At 40.1% G+C, this 19,894-nt stretch overlaps 1 protein-coding gene across 2 annotated transcripts in view; it reads right to left on the bottom strand.

The window, feature by feature from the left end:
* The window catches only part of LOC120022827 (protein lifeguard 1-like), a 29,504-nt gene extending 9,676 nt beyond the window's left edge, over nucleotides 1-19,828 (bottom strand). The window contains exons 1-6 of one of the 2 annotated variants that reach the window (XM_038966840.1): nucleotides 19,667-19,828; nucleotides 6,696-6,785; nucleotides 5,731-6,102; nucleotides 5,081-5,193; nucleotides 4,269-4,469; nucleotides 3,711-3,839 (exon numbers count right to left, since the gene is read on the bottom strand). In XM_038966840.1, coding sequence (XP_038822768.1) covers nucleotides 3,711-3,839; nucleotides 4,269-4,469; nucleotides 5,081-5,193; nucleotides 5,731-6,079 — 792 coding nt within the window. In that variant the 5' untranslated portion in view covers nucleotides 6,080-6,102; nucleotides 6,696-6,785; nucleotides 19,667-19,828. The remainder of the gene's footprint in view (nucleotides 1-3,710; nucleotides 3,840-4,268; nucleotides 4,470-5,080; nucleotides 5,194-5,730; nucleotides 6,103-6,695; nucleotides 6,786-19,666) is intronic. The other variant, XM_038966839.1, reaches the window with a different exon arrangement.
* Nucleotides 19,829-19,894: the final 66 nt, after the last annotated feature.

The raw sequence follows: 19,894 nt of genomic DNA, 5'->3' as shown, positions 1-19,894 counted from the left end.
CGGGGCTGGTTTTCTTTTTGTAATCCGTGATTGACTGTAGACCCTGCCACATACCTCGTGTCTGAGCTGTTGAATTGCGACTCTATTTTGTCTCTGTACTGGGACTTAGCTTGTTTGATTGCCTTGCGGAGAGAATAGCTACACTGTTTGTATTCGGTCATGTTTCCGGTCACCTTGCCCTGGTTAAAAGCAGTGGTTTGCGCTTTCAGTTTCACGCGAATGCTGCCGTCAATCCACGGTTTCTGGTTTGGGAATGTTTTAATCGTTGCTGTGGGTACGACATCGTCAATGCACTTTCTAATGAACTCGCTCACCGAATCAGCATATTCGTCAATGTTGTTGTTGGACGCAATGCGGAACATATTCCAATCCGCGTGATCGAAGCAGTCTTGAAGCGTGGAATCAGATTGGTCGGACCAGCGTTGAACAGACCTGAGCGAGGGAGCTTGTTGTTTTAGTTTCTGTTTGTAGGCTGGAAGCAACAAAATGGAGTCGTGGTCAGCTTTTCCGAAAGGAGGGCGGGGGAGGGCCTTATATGCGTCGCAGAAGTTAGTATAACAATGATCCAAGGTTTTACCAGCCCTGGTAGCACAATCGATATGCTGATAGAATTTAGGGAGTTTTGTTTTCAGATTAGCCTTGTTAAAATCCCCAGCTACGATGAATGCAGCCTCAGGGTGTGTGGTTTCCAGTTTACAAAGAGTCAGATAAAGTTTGTTCAGGGCCATCGATGTGTCTGCTTGGGGGGGAATATATACGGCTGTGATTATAATCGAAGAGAATTCCCTTGGTAGATAATGCGGTCGACATTTGATTGTGAGGAGTTCTAGATCAGGTGAACAGAATGACTTGAGTTCATGTATGTTGTTATGATCACACCACGTCTCGTTAATCATAAGGCATACACCCCCGCCCCTCTTCTTACCAGAAAGATGTATGTTTCTGTCGGCGCGATGCGTGAAGAAACCAGCTGGCTGCACCGACTCCGTTAGCGTCTCTTGAGTTAGCCATGTTTCCGTGAAGCAGAGAACGTTACAATCTCTGATGTCTCTCTGGAATGTTACCCGTGCTCGGATTTCATCAACCTTATTGTCAAGAGACTGGACATTGGCGAGTAGTATGCTAGGGAGTGGAGCGCAATGTGCCCGTCTCCGAAGCCTGACCAGGAGACCGCTACGTTTGCCCCTTTTACGGCGTCGCATAGGGTCGCCGGCTGGGATCAGATCCATTGTATTGGGTGGAAGGCAAAACACTGGATCCGTTTCGGGAAAGTCATATTCCTGGTTGGAACGATGGTGAGTTGACGTTGCTCTTATATTCAGTAGTTCCTCCCGACTGTATGTAATGAAACCTAAGATTACCTGGGGTACCAATGTAAGGAATAACACATAAAAAAACAAAATACTGCATATTTTCCAAGGAACGCGAAGCGAGGCGGCCATCTCGGTCGGCGCCGGAAGTAGGATGGTGTAGGTGATAGTTATATTAGGTGACAGCAGGTGATAGCTATAGTATCACCTGCTGTCACCTAGGTGATAGTAATAGTAGGTGATAGTTAAAGTAGGTGATAGTCAAAGTAGGTGATAGTCAAAGTAGGTGATAGTAATAATACACAATATTTATAGTTGGTGATAGTTATATAAGGTGATAGTTATATAAGGTGATAGTAATAATATGCAATAGTTATAGTAGGTGATAGTTATAGGGGACAGTTATAGTAGGTGATAGTAATAATACACAATATTTATAGTAGGTGATATTTATAGTCGGTGATAGTAATAGAAGGTGATAGTTATAGTAGGTGATAGTAATAATACGCAATATTTATAGTAGGTGATAGTGTAGTAGGTGATAGATATTGTAGGTGATAGTGTAGTAGGTGATAGATATTGTAGGTGATATAGTAGGTGATAGTTATAGTTATAGGTGATAGTAATAGTAGGTGATAGTTATAGTATGTGATAGTAATAATACGCACTATTTATAGTAGGTGATAGTTATAGTATGTGATAGTAATAATAGGTAATATTTATAGTAGGTGATAGTTATAGTAAGTGATAGTAATAGTAGGTGATAGTAAGTGATAGTTATAGTAGGTGATAGTTATAATATGCTATATTTATAGTAGGTGATAGTTATAGTAAGTGATAGTTATAGTAAGTGATCGTAAAAGTAGGTGATAGGTGATAGTTATAGTAGGTGATAGCAGGTGATAGCTATAGTAAGTGATAGTAAGTAATAGTAGGTGATAGTTATAGTATGTGATAGTAATAATACGCAATATTTATAGTAGGTGATATTTATAGTAGGTGATAGTCATAGTAAGTGATAGTTATAGTAAGTGATAGTAAAAGTAGGTGATAGGTGATAGTTATAGTAGGTGATAGCAGGTGATAGCTATAGTAAGTGATAGTCATAGTAGGCGATAGTAAGTGATAGTTATAGTACCTGATAGTTAGTAGGTGATAGTTATAGTATGTGATAGTAATAATACGCAATATTTATAGTAGGTGATATTTATAGTATGTGATAGTAATAATACGTGATAGTAATAGCAGGTGATATTAATAGCAGGTGATATTAATAGCAGGTGATATTAATAGCAGGTGATAGTAATAGTATGTGGTAGTAATAATACGCAATATTTATAGTAGGTGATAGTAATAATACGCATATTTATAGTTGGTGATATTTATAGTAGGTGATAGTCATAGTAGGTGATAGTCATAGTAGGTGATAGTCATAGTAGGTGATAGTTATAGTACCTGATAGTTATAGTATGTGATAGTAATAATACGCATATTTATAGTAGGTGATAGTTATAGTAGGTGATATTTATAGTAGGTGATAGTAGGTGATAGATATAGTATGGGATAGTAATAATACGCAATATTTATAGTAGGTGATAGTTATAGTAGGTGATAGTTATAGTAGGTGATAGTTATAGTAGGTGATAGTTATAGTAGGTGATAGTTATAGTAGGTGATAGTTATAGTAGGTGATAGTTATAGTAGGTGATAGTTATAGTAGGTGATAGTTATAGTAGGTGATAGTTATAGTAGGTGATAGTTATAGTAGGTGATAGTAATAGTAGGTGATAGTAATAGTAGGTGATAGTAAGTGATAGTAACAGTAGGTGATAGTAAGTGATAGTAATAGTAGGTGATAGTACGTGATAGTAATAATACGCAATATTTTTAGTAGGTGATATTTATAGTAGGTGATATTACATGATATTTATAGTACGTGATATTACATGATATTTATAGTAGGTGATAGTTATAGTAGGTGATATTACATGATATTTATAGTACGTGATAGTAATAGTAGTTGAATGTAATAGTACGTGATATTACATGATATTTATAGTACGTGATATTACATTATATTTATAGTAGGTGACAGTTATAGTAGGTGACAGTTATAGTAGGTTATAGTAGGTGATAGTGATAGTAGGTGATAGTAATAGTATGTAATAGTATGTAATAGTACATGATATTTATAGTACGCGATTTTTATAGTCAAACTGAAACAAAAGGCCATGGAGGCAGAAAAAGACCACCTAGTATCATGGTTCACAACAAAGGAAGTGTGAGTGAGTGGTACTGACAGCAAGATGGGAGTAAGGACAGTGTGTGTGTTCATGCCTTTGTGTGTGTGTGTGTGTGTGTGTGTGTGTGTGTGTGTGTGTGTGTGTGTGTACTACTGACCTGTAATGAGAAGAGGACCACGGTGAAGCAGACCACAGCGGTAATGCCTACGGCCATGATGACCGTCTCTGTGTCATAGAAGCTGGCGATCATCCCCACCATGTAGGAAAGACTCAGGGTCAGGATGGACTGAGGACACACACAGACAACGTCAGGATTACAACCACAACACATCCCTCTCACAGAGTCTAATACAACTAATATGTAGACAGTCAGGTCATCACTCAAATCTGTGTTTCATCTCATAGTTGATATGAATCCCAAACTGCACCCTATTCCCTACATAATGCACTACTAAAAAGGCACCCTATTCCCTACATAGTGCAATACTTCAAAAGTAGTGCACCATCTACGGAATGGGGTGATACTTGGGATGCAGTCAGAGTAAGGCCATACCAATGCCACCAGGTTCCAGGGGTGTTTAGTATAATGAATAGGGCAGGGCCTTACCAATGCCACCAGGTTCCAGGGGTGTTTAGTATAATGAATAGGGTAGGGCCATACCAATGCCATCAGGTTCCAGGGGGGTTTAGTATAATGAATAAGGTAGGGCCTTACCAATGCCACCAGGTTCCAGGGGTGTTTGCGGCGGAACTCTCCACAGCAGCTGAGGGTGATGAGAGACACGAAGAAGATGGCGTAGGACACGTAGTACGTCCAGGGGTTACGACGCACAAACAACTTGGCGTCGTCCACAAAGGTGAAGACGGCCACGAAGGAGAAGGTGACCATCAGCTGAACGGTCAGCACCAGGAACACCTGGGAGGGGGAGAAGGTTGGATAGACAGATGTTATAGGACTGTTTCAACAAAGCTTTTGAATAACTATGATAAAAGGTCAGTCAACACATGACATTGGCTTTGGAAATAAAATCCTGAAACTTTTCTAGCTAACGGTGACTAACCCAAAATTTGCGCAACCGCGACACTCAAACGAGGCTGCAATGAAAACTAACGGGACTGTAGCGACTGTGTCGGCATCAAAATCTAGGGTGTGAACTACGTTTCTATTCAAGTGTCGATTGACATGGGACAGGGTAAGGGGGATACCTAGTCATTTTTTGCGTCATCACAGCAAGCCATCACGACTCTCAAAAGCCGCTGTTAACTTTAGCGCCGCCCTTCAAAACGCTTTCAAATTCGACACAAACCTAGGTATGTAATGACACATTATAGAAACTCTTTATGGTGTTTTATTTACATTTTAGAGGTGATAAGGTAATAAGTTGGCCAGATCGGGTGAAAAAAGCAGTTTCCCCACACAACATCTCTCCTTTTCACTATCCTCCCTTTTCACTATCCCAGTCCCATTATACTATAGGTTAACCTTCTATTCTGTTCTCATTCATGTAGTCTCCTCTCCTTCCTCACCTTTCTAATGAAGGCCTGTCGAATGCTCTTGTCCTCAAAGCCAGAGTTGGTGAACTCCTCATTGTCGTAGTAAGATGGTGGCACATCACCATGGTAACCGTCACCCATGGAAGCTGAAAACCCCCGACAACAACAATAACAAAATATTGGCAATCAAATGCTTGTCAATTGTTAGACCACCGCATGGGTCGTTACTAACACAGGTCATTGAGTGAGTTCTATATTGATAGTTATTGATGTGTCAATCAGTTAGTCAGATGGTTAATGAAGGACAGTGAAATAAAGACGCACAGGCAGCAGTTTCCAGGGATAATTATACGTCCATCTAAGAGGAAAAACAAACCGCGACCAAAATAAAAAGAATTTCCAAACGTGCCTTTTAAAACGGAAAACTGACATAGCTTTATGGCACATAAGCAGGAGTGAAGACTTTCGTAACGGCATTCATTTAACTGTAGCCGAATAATGATGGAATAATGATGTGGAACACATGGGTAGTTAAGGTTCCAAAACTGCAGTATAGCCTGAGAGTTACCTACAGTGTGTTACATTGTAGGAAAGAAGACTCCACTCTCCTAAACAATGACCACCAAAAAGCAGTCTCTGAAAACACATTCTGTACTAGTAGATGTCAACTTCCTTCCACTCACCGTTGGGGTCACCAGGGCACCCTGGCTGTGCAGGTTGCTGGTAGGGCCCCGCGGGGTACGGGGCCTGGGGATAAGGCATCTGAGGGTACGGCCCCTGTCCAAATCCAGGGCCTCCCTGGGGGAACCCGGGCTGACCATAGGGTGCAGGTTGATCGTAGGGTGCAGGCTGGCCGTAGGGTGCAGGCTGGCCGTAGGGTGCAGGCTGGCCGAGGTATGGAGCTTGCACTGAGGCCTGGGTGTAGTTGGGAGGGGGTATCCCAAACCCGGGCTGGGGCGGTCCGTAGACGTTGTTGTGGAGGGGGTTGTTCTCCCCCATCAACCCGGGGTAGATGTTCTTGTCCTGAGACATGGTCTGTTTTGCTCACTGTTGGCCTGAGGAACAAGGAAACAAAGCAAAAACATGAGTTAAACCTGTATGGCATTTACATGCACATACCACTGTGTTGGGTGAGAGTTTGCATTTGAGATAACATGACTAGCTGGAGTTCTGGAAAGTGAGGCAGTGGAAGGGAAATTGTGAAACATAGTGAACTTAGACTATGATGATGTTCGACATCTTCTCTAATTTGTCATACCGGTTAGCCTAGTTGTCAGCATTAAGTTTATAAAAGACATCTTAGGCCAATAACATGAGGAAGTGATTTTCTTCTCCTTGCTTGTTTTACTCCCTCCCTCTAACAGGAGGCACCGGGGAAAGTAATGAAAGTCTTAGCACAGTTTTGTCCACACTGCTAAAGATACAAGCACTGCATCTGTCCGATTACAAAAAAGGTGATGAGAATGAGGAAGCAGGCTGGCAAAAGGCCCAGGCAGCAGCCAAGTGGGTCTTCCTGAAACCCCCAGAGAGTTTTCACACAAAATTGACGGTATGTTACATGTAAAATGTTTTAATTAAGAATCGGGCAATGTTTATATGACCCCCTTTCAAACAGTCCCATTTTTACCACTTTCTTGCCGGTTTACACCTTTTATACATCCCGTTGCGCAGCCGGTACCGGTGACGGGTGGGAACAGTGGTGTGCTGATGTGGGTGGGCGTGTGCCGATGTGGGTATTCTATTCAAAAGAATAGAATAGCATATTTTAAGTTTAATTATGTCACTGGTTTGTGCAGCCTAGGCCATGGCTGCGCCATTCAAATGAAATCAATATAGTTCATTAAAACAGACAAGACACAATTACATTCCCCTGCCCAACACACATATTTTATAGTTAAAATATAATAAAATATTTTCCCCAAACAACTTGTGTCGCAGGAACAAGCTTTTTTTCAACAGAAAAAGTGATATCTTTCCGATCGTGTATAGGAATCAAATGTCTGACCCTCTGTAGGATCCAAATAGGTCAGATCAGCTTTGCAATAAATTACTTCAACCAGACCCCTCTCACCCACAGAGGGGGAAGGAGGGAACTGGTGGGGGTTAACACCTCACGCCCTGTTGTAAATCAAGGACAGAACATTCAGGTTTCCCTCTCCAATGTTCATCAGAGGAATGTGCCTTTGTTTCAGACTTTTCCCGACGAAACTCTAACACAATCTAAAGCGAATACTGGAACAATATTTCTAACATAGAACATGGGGAATGGTCTGAGGCGATCTAAAGAACACTAACATCATTTTGGTTGTTATTTTGATGTTATTAAAAATGTTATAAAGGAAATACTGTAAATTGGAAAGTACACCCACTACATGTACGACATCCGCGTTGTGCATGAAATATGAACAATGGTGAAAGTGTTTTTGTTAAGAAAGGGACATGATTTTAGGAGCCATAAGAGATAATTGTTTACATAAACTTTGCACAGTGACAAGTCACGCCCTTGAGTGAGGTCAGGGAGTGTGTCAGCCTGACGGAACCGCCCTTTCTAACAAACTGTATAAAATGATTGGTTAATAATTAACATATCAGACCAGAGAGACGTAGAGCTGCAGCTCACGTTTAAAGTGGTTTGAACTCTGAAGCTCTACACAAGGTAGAGATGATAAAGTAGCCTCCCGGACAATCACGGGTACGGCTGATTAACTATCCTAAGTATCTAGAAAAGCAAATTAAAGAGGGACCACTCTCCCACTCTGCTCAAACCACTATAGTACGCTACTCTCATCAGCCGTCGATGGAAACCATCGACACGGCTGGCTAGCCTATCTTCCATAGCGAATGAAAGGAGAATAAAAAAAACATTCAGTTCTGTTCAGGACTACAACGACAAGTCACCGGATACCGGACGACTGCAGAGGAGAACAACAGAGAAAACCCTTTTGGACAATCAGAGCTTTAAAAGCGTGACGCGAAAAGGCCCAAAAAAAACTTTCCAAGATGGTACGGTTCCGAGAAGAGCCACGGCGAACCGAGGAATTTCACGTAAATACATTCATGATTTCTTACTCCAAGCGGGCGGTGGTTCGTGTGTAAAGTATAGGAGTGCTATAAGTGAGAGTAGTTTCTAAAATGTACCAATGTTAAGTGTCTCTGTCTCTCTTTCGCCCTCTCCATGTCTTTTGTAACAAGCAGCCATATTGTTGTTAGTCCGCTAGGGACCTGTTTTTAATGTATTAACTTCTTTGGGGTAGGGGGCAGTATTTCCACATCCGGATGAAAAGCGTGCCCAGAGTAAACTGCCTGCTACTCAGGCACAGATGCTAGGATATGCATATCATTAGTAGATTTTGATAGAAAACACTCTGCAGTTTCTAAAACTGTTTGAATGATGTCTGTGAGTATAACAGAACTCATATGGCAGGCAAAAACCTGAGAGAAAATCCAACCAGGAAGTGGGAAATCTGAGGTTTTAGTTTTTCAACTCTTTGCTTATCCAAGATACAGTGGGAATGGGGTCATGTTGCACTTCCTAAGGCTTCCACTAGATGTCAACAGTCTTTAGAAACTTGTATGATGCTTCTACTGTGAAGTGGGGGCGAATGAGAGGGGATTGAGTAAAGTCTGCCATGAGCTGACCATGCGTGTTCATGTGAGAGTTAGCTTGAGTTCCATCGCATTTCTGAAGACAAAGGAATTCTTCGGTTGGAACATTATTGAAGATTTATGTTAAAAACAGCCTAAAGATTGATTCTATACTTCGTTTGACATGTTTCTACAGACTGTAATATGACTTTGTCTGAACTTTTGCCTGGACCTGCCCTCTCGTCGTGAGTTTAGATTGTGTACTGAACGCGCGAACAACAAGGAGGAATTTGGACATAAATGATGGACATTATCAAACAAAACAAACATTTATTGTGGAACTGGGATTCCTGGGAGTGCATTCTGATGAAGATCATCAAAGGTAAGTGAATATTTATAATGCTATTTCTGACTTCTGTCGACTCCAACATGGCGGATATCTCTTTGGGTTGATTTGTCGTCTGAGCGCCGTACTCAGATTATTGCATGGTTTGCTTTTTCCGTAAAGTTAAAAAAAAATCTGACACAGCGGTTGCATTAACCTCTCTTGGGCACGTGAGACGTTAGCATCCCACCTCTTCAACAGCCAGTGAAACTGCTGGGCGCCAAATTCAAATACAGAAATACTCATTATTAAAAATGCAGAAAACAAAACATATTTTACATAGGTTTAAAGATTAACTTCTTGTGAATCCAACCACATTGTCAGATTTTAGAGAACATAGCCCAGCAGACAAATCATTACAAACAGTAACCAGCCAAGTAGAACAGTTACACAAGTCAGAAATAGAGATAAAATGAATCCCTTACCTTTGATGATCTTCATATGGTTGCACTCAGCAGACATTCATTTACTCAATAAATGTTCCTTTTGTTCGATAAAGTCTCTTTATATCCAAAAACCTCAGTTTTGTTTGCGCGTTTTCTTCAGTAATCCACAGGCTCAAACGCAGTCAAAACAGGCAGACAAAAAATCCAAATTGTATCCGTAAAGTTCATAGAAACATGTCAAACGATGTTTATATTCAATCCTCAGGTTGTTTTTAGCCTAAATAATCGCTAATATTTCAACCGGACAATAACGTCGTCAATATAAAAGGTAAACAAGAAAGGCACTCTCTCGGTCTCGCGCATAAAAAAGCTCTGTGACACTTTAGGGTCCACTCATTCAGACGGCTCTTACTTCCTCATTTTTCAGAATACAAGCCTGAAACAATTTCTAAAGACTGTTGACATCTAGTGGAAGGCATAGAAACTGCAATTTGAGTCCTAAGTCAATGGATACTGTAATGGCATTGAATAGAAAACTCCAAAACCCTCCAAAAAATGACTTCCTGAATGGAATTTTCTCAGGTTTTCGCCTGCCAAATCAGTTCTGTTATACTCACAGACACTATTTGAACAGTTTTGGAAACTTTAGAGTGTTTTCTATCAAAATCTACCAGTTATATGCATATCATATCTTCTGGGCCCGAGAAGCAGGCAGTTTAATTTGGGCATGCATTTCATCCAAAATTCCAAATGCTGCCCCCTACCCTAGAGAAGTTAAGGAGAAGTGGATCTAAAATGCCATGTATAACACTTGTATCTTCATCAACATTTATGATGACTATTTCTGTAAATTGATGTGGCTCTCTGCAAAATCACCGGATGTTTTGGAACTACTGAACATAACGTGCCAATGTAAACCACGATTTTTGGATATAAATATGAATTTTACCGAACAAAACATACATGTATTGTGTAACATGAAGTCCTATGAGTGTCATCTGATGAAGATCATCAAAGGTTAGTGATTAATTTAATCTATATTTCTGCTTTTTGTGACTCCTCTTTGGCTGGAAAAATGGCTGTGTTTTTCTGTGACTTGGCTCTGACCTAACATAATCGTTTGGTTTGCTTTCATCGTAAAGCCTTTTTGAAACCGGACACTGTGGCTGGATTTACAACAAGTGTATCTTTAAAATGGTGTAAAATACATGTATGTTTGAGGAATTTTAATTATGGGATTTCTGTTGTTTTGAATTTGGCGCCCTGCACTTTCATTGGCTGTTGTCAAATCAATCCCGTTACCGGGATTTCAGCCGTAAGAAGTTTAAAGCCATCACTAACATTGAGTGGCTGCTGCCAACATACTGACTCATCTCTAGCCACTTTAATAATGAAAATAATATATGTAATAAATGTATCACTAGCCACTTTAAACAATGCCACTTTATATAATGTTTACATACCCTACATTACTCATCTCATATGTATATACTGTACTCTATACCATCTACTGCATCTTGCCTATGCCGTTCGGCAAACACTCATTCATATATTTTTATGTACATATTCTTATTCATTCCTTTACACTTGTGTGTATAAGGTAGTTATTGTGAAATTGCTAGGTTAGATTACTTGTTAGATATGCTTCTAGTTCCGACCATGCAGTAATAAGCATATCGCTACACTCGCATTAACATCTGCTAACCATGTGTATGTGACTAAATAAAATTCGTTGTGTTTAACACAAATACCTACAAGAAAATACAGTCATCCAGAGCTTCCAGGAAACTGTGCCCTCAAAGGATGTTGTTTGGTTTGTTAAATGTGATATGCCGTAAGTAAATCGGCATTTTTTTTTTTACTTCGCTACTTTCTAATTTCTCTCCATGCCACTTTCCACACAAGCCTAGCCCCGCCCTGTCACTCAAAGAGCGCATTTGTCGTTCACTTGCGTTCAGACTGCATGGGCAGTGCAACAATGTTGATGACAACGATGCTGTTTTCACTTTTTAACCTGTTGAGGACAGAGGGCGCTATTTTCACTTTGGGGGAAAATCGTGCCCAATTTAAATGGCCTCGTACTCAATTCTTGCTCGTACAATATGCATATTATTATTACTATTGGATAGAAAACACTCTCTAGTTTCTAAAACCGTTTGAATTATATCTGTGAGTAAAACAGAACTCATTTTGCAGCAAACTTCCTGACAGGAAGTGGAAAATCTGAAATCGATGCTCTGTTCTAGGGCCTGCCTATAAATGTGCTTGATATATATTAGTATACATGCACTTCATACGCCTTCCACTATATGTCAACAGGCAGTGAGAGAAGAAATGGAGTGTATAACATGATCTGAGGTGGAATAAAAGCTCTTGGCATGACGTGACACCCATTTCCTGTTTCCTGGAACGCGCGAGAAGGGACCTGGTATTGCCTTCTGTAAAGCTGTCGTTATAGACGACTAATATCTCCGGCTTTGATTTTATTTGATAAATGTGACAATATCATCGTAAAGTATGTTTTTTCAATATAGTTTTATTAGATTATTGAAATTTATTCGGGACGTTAGGCGTGTTGCGTTGTGTGCCTTTGTTCAGGAAGGAGAGCTTCGCGCTACTTTGCTAGCTTTCCGTGCTAATTGACTGGAGAAGAGGACATTCTAAAACCAAACAACGATTGTTCTGGACAAAGGACCCCTTGTACAACATTCTGATGGAAGATCATCAAAAGTAGGACCCATTTTATGAGGCTATTTCATATATCTGTCGAACATGTGAACTAGTAGTTTGCGCCCAGATTTTGGGCACTCTCTCGCTATAACTAAGCTGGATGTCGTAATGAAGTTATTTTTAGAATTCTAACACGGCGATTGCATTAAGAACTAGTGTATCTATCATTTCCTATACAACATGTATTTTCTAGTAACGTTTATGAATAGTTATTTGGTCAGAATAGTTGGAGTGTCATAAAAATATCCACACATTCTGGGAAAAATATGCTACGTTAGCACAATGTATAACCACTGATTTCAGCTCTAAATATGCACATTTTCGAACAAAACATAAGTGTATGTATAACCTGATGTTATAGGACTGTCATCTGATGAAGGTTTATGAAGGTTAGTGAAAATTAATATCTTTTGCTGGTTTATTCGCTATCGCTAACGTGCCTATTGCTATCGCTAACGTGCCTTGATGAATGAATGCGGTAGTGTGGTAGGCTATTGTAGTAAGCTAATATAATGCTATATTGTGTTTTATTGCTGTAAAATACTTTTAAAAAATCGGAAATATTGGCTGGATTCACAAGATGTTTGTCTTTAATTTGCTGTACACCATCGATTTCTCAGAAATGTTTTATGACGAGTATTTAGGTATTTCACGTTGGTCTCTATAATTACTCTGGCTGCTTCGGTGCTATTTTTGATGGTAGCTGTGATGGTAGCTGCAATGTAAAACTGATTTATACCTCAAATATGCACATTTTTCGAACAAAACATAGATTTATTGTGTAACATGTTATAGGACTGTCATCTGATGAAGTTGTTTCTTGGTTAGATCTTGGTTAGTTATGTTGGTTTTGTGCATGCTACCTGTGCTGTGAAAAATGTCTGTCCTTTTTTGTATTTGGTGGTGAGCTAACATAAATATACGTGGTGTTTTCGCTGTAAAACATTTTAAAAATCGGACATGTTGGCTGGATTCACAAGATGTGTATCTTTCATTTGCTGTATTGGACTTGTTAATGTGTGAAAGTTAAATATTTTGCAAAAATATTTTTTGAATTTCGCGCTCTGCCTTTTCAGTGGAATGTGGGAGGAGTTCCGCTAGCAGAACCCCGGAGCCAGACAGGTTAATATAAATCTACTAGCGTTCTATAATTACACTATTAGTTTGTGTTTCTTACATGTGCAAACAGCTACTTTGTCTTTTTTTGTCAAATTGGGCCTAATCGCTAGTTAGCTGGCTAATAAATGTACTGAGTCAGAGCAAACGTAATTAGCAATACAGCCTGATAATACCAGTGATGGTGTAGAACTAAATCAGAATGTTTGTGCAACAGTATCTTCTAAATCAAAGAGGAATACGTGAAGCATGAATATGTTAGTTACATGAAGTAGCTAAGAGAAAAGTGTTCAATGTAGCCAAAGGTTATAGGGTCCCCTTGGCTTGTACAATCAATCAGGCAGTGTACAGCAGTTAACCCACTGTTCCTAGGCTGTCATTGTAAATAAGAATTTGTTCTTAACGGACTTTCCTAGTTAAATAAAGGTTAAATAAAAGATTAAAAAATAAAAACACACACAGCACTAATCCTGTCTCTCACACTCAATCTGACAAGCAAGAGAAAGCAGCAGTGGCAGATCACCAGCATCAGGCACAGTCTCCCTCCCCCTCCCCCCTCTTTTTAGGCCACATTGAATAATGGTGTTATTATGAAACACTGACTGTCCCATTTCCCCTGGCTGCCAAAGCCCGTCTGTCCTGATCCTGTCTCACTAGTCTGACCACAGAGGACCCGACCAGATGGGTAACATTCATTGGCATCCTGCTCTACAACATTCACATTAAAGAGCATAACAGATTACAATAGCACTATTCCCTATATAATGCCACTACTTTTAGCAAGAGTAAAAAAACAAAGGTAGTCACTAAATAGTGAATAGTGTGTCATTTCAGACACAGGCAATCTTTATCATCTGATAAGTCCTGGCGACTGTTCTAACAACCATAACAATGCTGGTTACAATTTCAATTTTATCCTCCAGAATCTCAAATATACTGATGGATGAAAAAAATATTCTTTATGGATTTTTAAAATTGTATTTATTCATTCCATTAATTAAATTATATTACGAATAAGAATGGTGGGGTTGTCAATCCAAAGTTACAGCCAAAAGCTGTAAAACAAAGTTACTTTTGTCCTCTGAAGGGGGACAAATGTGTAAAAAAAGACTACTGTAGACAAATCAATCGATAGGCTCAGTTAGGGACTGTCTGGGACTAAATAGCAGCTTTGCTGACAGCACAAGCTTTCAACGACACCTGTCTTTCTGTCATTCTCTCTCTTTCACACGCATACATAGATTTACCGGTAAACCAGCTCTAGGAAATAGCCCAGCGAGCACACAACATTGTCACTGATATTAGCTAGAAACATTGATCAAGAACACCCAAGGCGCGCCCATGTGATTTGCCAAACCTGTGTGACAAAACTGATAAGGTTACAGTGCTAGTTATAATATTTGGTTACAGTCTAAGAAGATGCTTAGTCACTTCCCGTCTTGCAGGGGACTGTCAGTGAAAGAAAAACAGCACTTCTCTGCAGCTCTAAACATGCTAATTTAATTTCAGCCATCCATAACAGGAAATAGGCTAGACAACAATGATTAATTTAGCATTTTACCTATTTAGACCCATTGATGCTGTGTTATTCATACACTACTGGCCCATATCTGTAGTGCAAGCCAAGGCAAGGCCAAGATTAGCATAACGCTGTAATCTACAGCTATAGACAGCAGCCAGACAGTAGTAGACACCCGTCTCAGTCCTATCCAGATGAACCGCACAGTAACCCAGAGCCCCTGACTAATCAACATGTGACAGTGACACACAATCACATCATGTGATCAACTCACCGTTAGTTCATGTAATGGTAAATGCTTCACCAACCAAATTGAATGCTTTCCACCAGCATGCTGTCAGCTAGTTGGACAGCCATGGTTGGGGCACATCACAAAATTGTGTGTTTGGGCTTATTGTCAGGGCTGTGACGAAACCAGTATCACAATATTTTTTCTATGGCAAAAATTCAAACACGAAGCAGATTAAACTTTTTGGTCCTTCAAAAACCTGTATGTAATATATTGTGTGCTATAGCTTGGAAAATAAATACATGTGACTCTGGATGATAACATAATGATGTTTGTTTCCAACATTAGGGCTGTTTTCCTGGAGAAGTAAAATCCGCTTCGTGTTTTGTTTCCTTGCCACGATATTAACGAGTATCGCGATACTGGTATCGTCCCGGCCCTACTTATTGTCACAACAAACAATGTCATTTCCATCACAGGTTCCAACATGCAACCAGTTCATGCCTCAATGTCACAATGACCAGTGGTCTACTGTAAACTTCATTTTTTTAGAGCACGATTGAGTAGAATGATTAAGAAGAGAATGCTTGCAACACTGTTGAGTTCTATAAACTGAAATATCCTCTTAGGAGGGAGTCGCCTCATGGATGAAGAGAGTACCACTATCCCTGGCTCCTACCGATATAGGGTGATCCCCAAATGGCACCCTATTCTCTATGTAGCGCAGTACTTTTGACACGGGAACAATATGGAGCCATTTGGGATGCAGACATAGCCCTTGGCCGCATTCACTAGGAAAATTAAAGGGGAGACTCACCGTCTCCCTGCAGTCCACACGCAATTAGCACAATAACAGGAATCACCTATATAAAACAAACTGTGTGTATGACTGGCTTTTTTATGGTGGTTTTGGAGTAGTGCCTTCTTCCTTGCTGAGCAGCCTTTCAGGTTATGTCGATATAGGACTCGTTTTACTGTGGATATAGATACATTTGTACCCGTTTCCTCCAGCATCTTCACAAGGTCCTTTGCTGTTGTTCTAGGATTGATTTGCACTTTTTGCACCAAAGTACGTTCGTCACTAGGAGACAGAACGCGTCTCCTTCCTGGGCAGGATGACGGCTGCGTGGTCCCATGGTGTTTATACTTGCGTCCTATTGTTTGTACAGATGAATGTGGTACCTTCAGGCGTTTGGAAATTGCTCCCAAGGATGAACCAGACATGTGGAGGTCTACAATTTTTTTTCTGAGGTCTTGGCTGATTTCTTTTGGTTTTCCCATGATGTCAAGCAAAGAGGCACTGAGTTTGAAGGTAGGCCTTGAAATACATCCACAGGTACACCTCCAATTGACTCAAATTATATCAATTAGCCTATCAGAAGCTAAAGCCATGACACAATTTTCTGGAATTTCCCCTGATGTTTAAAGGCACAGTCAACTTATTTTATGTAAACTTCTGACCCACTGGAATTGTGATACATTGAATGATAAGTGAAATAATCCATCTGTAAACAATTGTTGGAAAAATGATGTGACATGCACAAAGTAGATGTCCTAACCCACTTGGCAAAACTATAGTTGGTTAACAAGAAATTTGTGAAGTGGTTGAAAAACAAGTTTTAATGACTCCAACCTAAGTGTATGTAAACTTCCGACTTCAACTGTGTGTATATATATATATATGGCAGGGATCCATCATCGGTTAGCACACTGGATGGTGAACTAGGCTATACAATGCACTAGAAACAGTAATGACAGGACGTTTCATGTCTTTGAGACTAATGTCTCGGGTCGCTCAAATTATAGATATCTAATGAGCAAATATTTAGGCTTGAGTGATGAAATGTCAAATGTTAAGCCTAAATGTCCACCATATTTTAATTTAACATGGAGTTAATGGAAGTTCAATCAGGAAGTCCTGGTCTGAATGCATCTTCTTGCATTAAACTTTGGTTCAGTTGTACAAGGTAATTTACATTACTTCCTTAATCATGGGCACAGCGGGAACGTTATATTTGTTTACAAATGGTCTCATCAACAGAACAACTTCATGTCACTCCTCCTCCTCTATCAATTAACCATGTGTGAAATGCCAGTCACTTATTATCCTCTAGCCAATGAGCCACAGGAGAATAATGTAATTCCACCATACTTTCTAATAGACCAACAGGCATAGCTGTTTAATTATCACCTCCCTCTCTTCACTCATGGGTGGAAATCATGAGAAATACATTTAAGCTACTGGTTACCCCTCGTCCCTCTTACTTGCAGCAAAAGTTTACACCGTCAACCCTCCACCCAACCCCACCAGCTGAAGGTCCCGTCAACTGAACCTCCTTCAACCAAGCCGTGCGGGTTCTGATGCCAGCTGCCCATCAAAGGGCTAACTTCCATCCCGGCATCCATCCCCCGGAAGACAGGGCCATCCCCCAAAATGTATATTTTAATCAACTGTAATATTTGCATTCAGTCGCTGTTGTTCATTGGGGCGGCAGGTAGCCTAGTGGTTAGAGCGTTGAACTAGTAACCGAAAGGTTGCAAGATCGAATCCCCGAGCTGACAAGGTAAAAATCTATCGTTCTTCCCTTGAACAAGGCACTGTTCCTAGGCCATCATTGAAAATAAGGATTTGTTCTTAACTGACTTGCCTAGATAAATGAAGGTACAATTATTATTTTTTTTTAATTCAGTTAGGCTTTAAGGCTCTTCTCTATGTAAACCTGCATACCCCCCCCCCCTCTCTCCAGCTTTCTCTGATAGTAAAATAACTAATAAAAATCATAAGTGGTTTGAGCAGTTATTTCCATGGCTGCCATAGAGATCCAATAAATGGCTGGACCTGATTCAAGCCCATCACATAGAACGATGTTGCATACTTCAACCGCATAAAGAGCCAGAAGGTATTAGCAATTGCACCCTCCTTCTCATACTTAATGTTACCCGAAAGCACGGTAGATAAAAAGTACGATCCAAATTAACCATAATACAATTCATTAACAATAATGCACAGACGAGCTCTCAAAAGGCAAGCCAGGAGAAGGAAGTGTTCTTGTTTGCAATGAAATTGAATGCGTGACAGAGTTAAATTAACTTGCTCCAGATTTGCCTAACGCGGCATCATGCATGTCCAGAAAACAGCATGCATCCCCAGGAGGACAGTGTTCCAGGAATATTCCACTAGTCAACAGCTAGGGCTAGGCCATAAAAGGGAAAACAGTCCAGTCCCAACTTCAACTGTAAAACCAGGAACAGACAGTAAAATAAAGTCAGAAAAGATAGCCCTAAAAGACTCATTTGAGTATTTTCTTGTTGAGTACAATTGAAGACCTTGAAGTCAATCACAATGAGGCTAAGTATGAGACTGCTTGTCAATTTTTTATTATTTTTTTCATTTTGAAGTGTGTGCTTGTTGACTGCATCGATTGACAGAAACATAAGCATTCCGCTGCACCCCCCATAACACCTGCTAAACAGTGTATGTGACCAATAAAATGTGATTTGGTTCACATTTCTAGAAAGAAACAAACGTCAGCTGCATGAACTGACAGCAACTGCTTGAACCCAGGGGCCACGTTTGATGATATATCAGCACTAATAGGAATCTACTATATGCATTGCAACAAAGTAAACAATTGGACAGTAGGCCTATCTGAAAACTTAAGCCCACACTGCCTGGTGCATTCTTTTCAGCTAACTGGCTGCAACCAAAGCACATTTACTGTAAACATTGACAGCATCCCTGTCTGCCTCATTATACAACTAGTTAGCTAATAGGCTAGCATTATATAAACAATGCATCCGGGCATTACAACCGGTTTGGTAATCCAGGCTTTTCACTTCGCCCATCATATTAGTGCTGTACATCCACAGGCCTAAACTAAACCACGATGGCTGCGTTTACACAGGTAGCCCAATTCTAATATTTTGTTTCATTCATTGGTATTTTGGCCAATCAGATCCGCTCTGAAAATGACCTGATGTGAAAAGATCTGATTGGTCAAAATACCAATTATTATAGAAAAGCTCAGAATTTGGCTGCCTGTGTAAACGCGGCCGATGGGCGTCGCATCAGTTCGATGCACCTTGCCTCCGCCGCTTGATGAAATTATCAGAATGGCTACAAGGGGAGCAGGTTGCACGACTGTCGAGACGATTGGCTAGTTAAAATTAACTAACATTTCATGACAGAATATGTTATTGCGTTTCGAAACGAAACTATAAGAGGCTAGCAAGCCAACACTGGCGACTACCTACATTTTGCTAGCCACGGTTAAAAATAAAACCTAGACAATAGCAGATTTAGCTATCCATTCATAATTTCGAGAAAGTTGTAGAACAAGCATTTCACGCCTCGCATCAACATTGTAGCTGAAAATCTAGGCTAACATAGTAATCAGATTTTTTTTTTAACCAACTGTGTGACATTTTATCCCCAAAGTGTTGTCATCATACTCCAAAAATATATTACAGTATTTTAGTTATAGATATAACGTTAGGCGATAAGATACACCATCTTTGTTCATTTACTAAATAACGGCTGTTCAAATAGCTAGCTACGTTAACGTTACTAGCCATTGGGTAGCTACTGCAAGTTGTTAGCTAGCTTGTTTATACTGCTAAAAATGAGAAGCAATTTAGCAAATAATTCCCAAATAAAAAGCAACCTTACCTTTTTTAGTACGTGTACCTTTAACCAAGCAAACCAGTGTAGCTAACGTTAATATATTATTCAACGCCAATCCCCGTTGAATTGATGTTTCGCTTTCGAAACCCTGCTGTCTCCTCCGATGTAAAACGTGCAGTTAGTAAGATTCTGAACAGCTTTTCACGCAATAGCGAGAACTACAGTGACTGGCGTCATCTCACGATATTGTCATGTGCTTCTGTGTAGGAATCA

This window comes from Salvelinus namaycush, chromosome 27 (assembly GCF_016432855.1).
Source record: "Salvelinus namaycush isolate Seneca chromosome 27, SaNama_1.0, whole genome shotgun sequence".
In the NCBI taxonomy this organism is placed as follows: Eukaryota; Metazoa; Chordata; class Actinopteri; order Salmoniformes; family Salmonidae; genus Salvelinus; species Salvelinus namaycush.
This window is presented reverse-complemented; position numbering and strand designations above follow the sequence as displayed.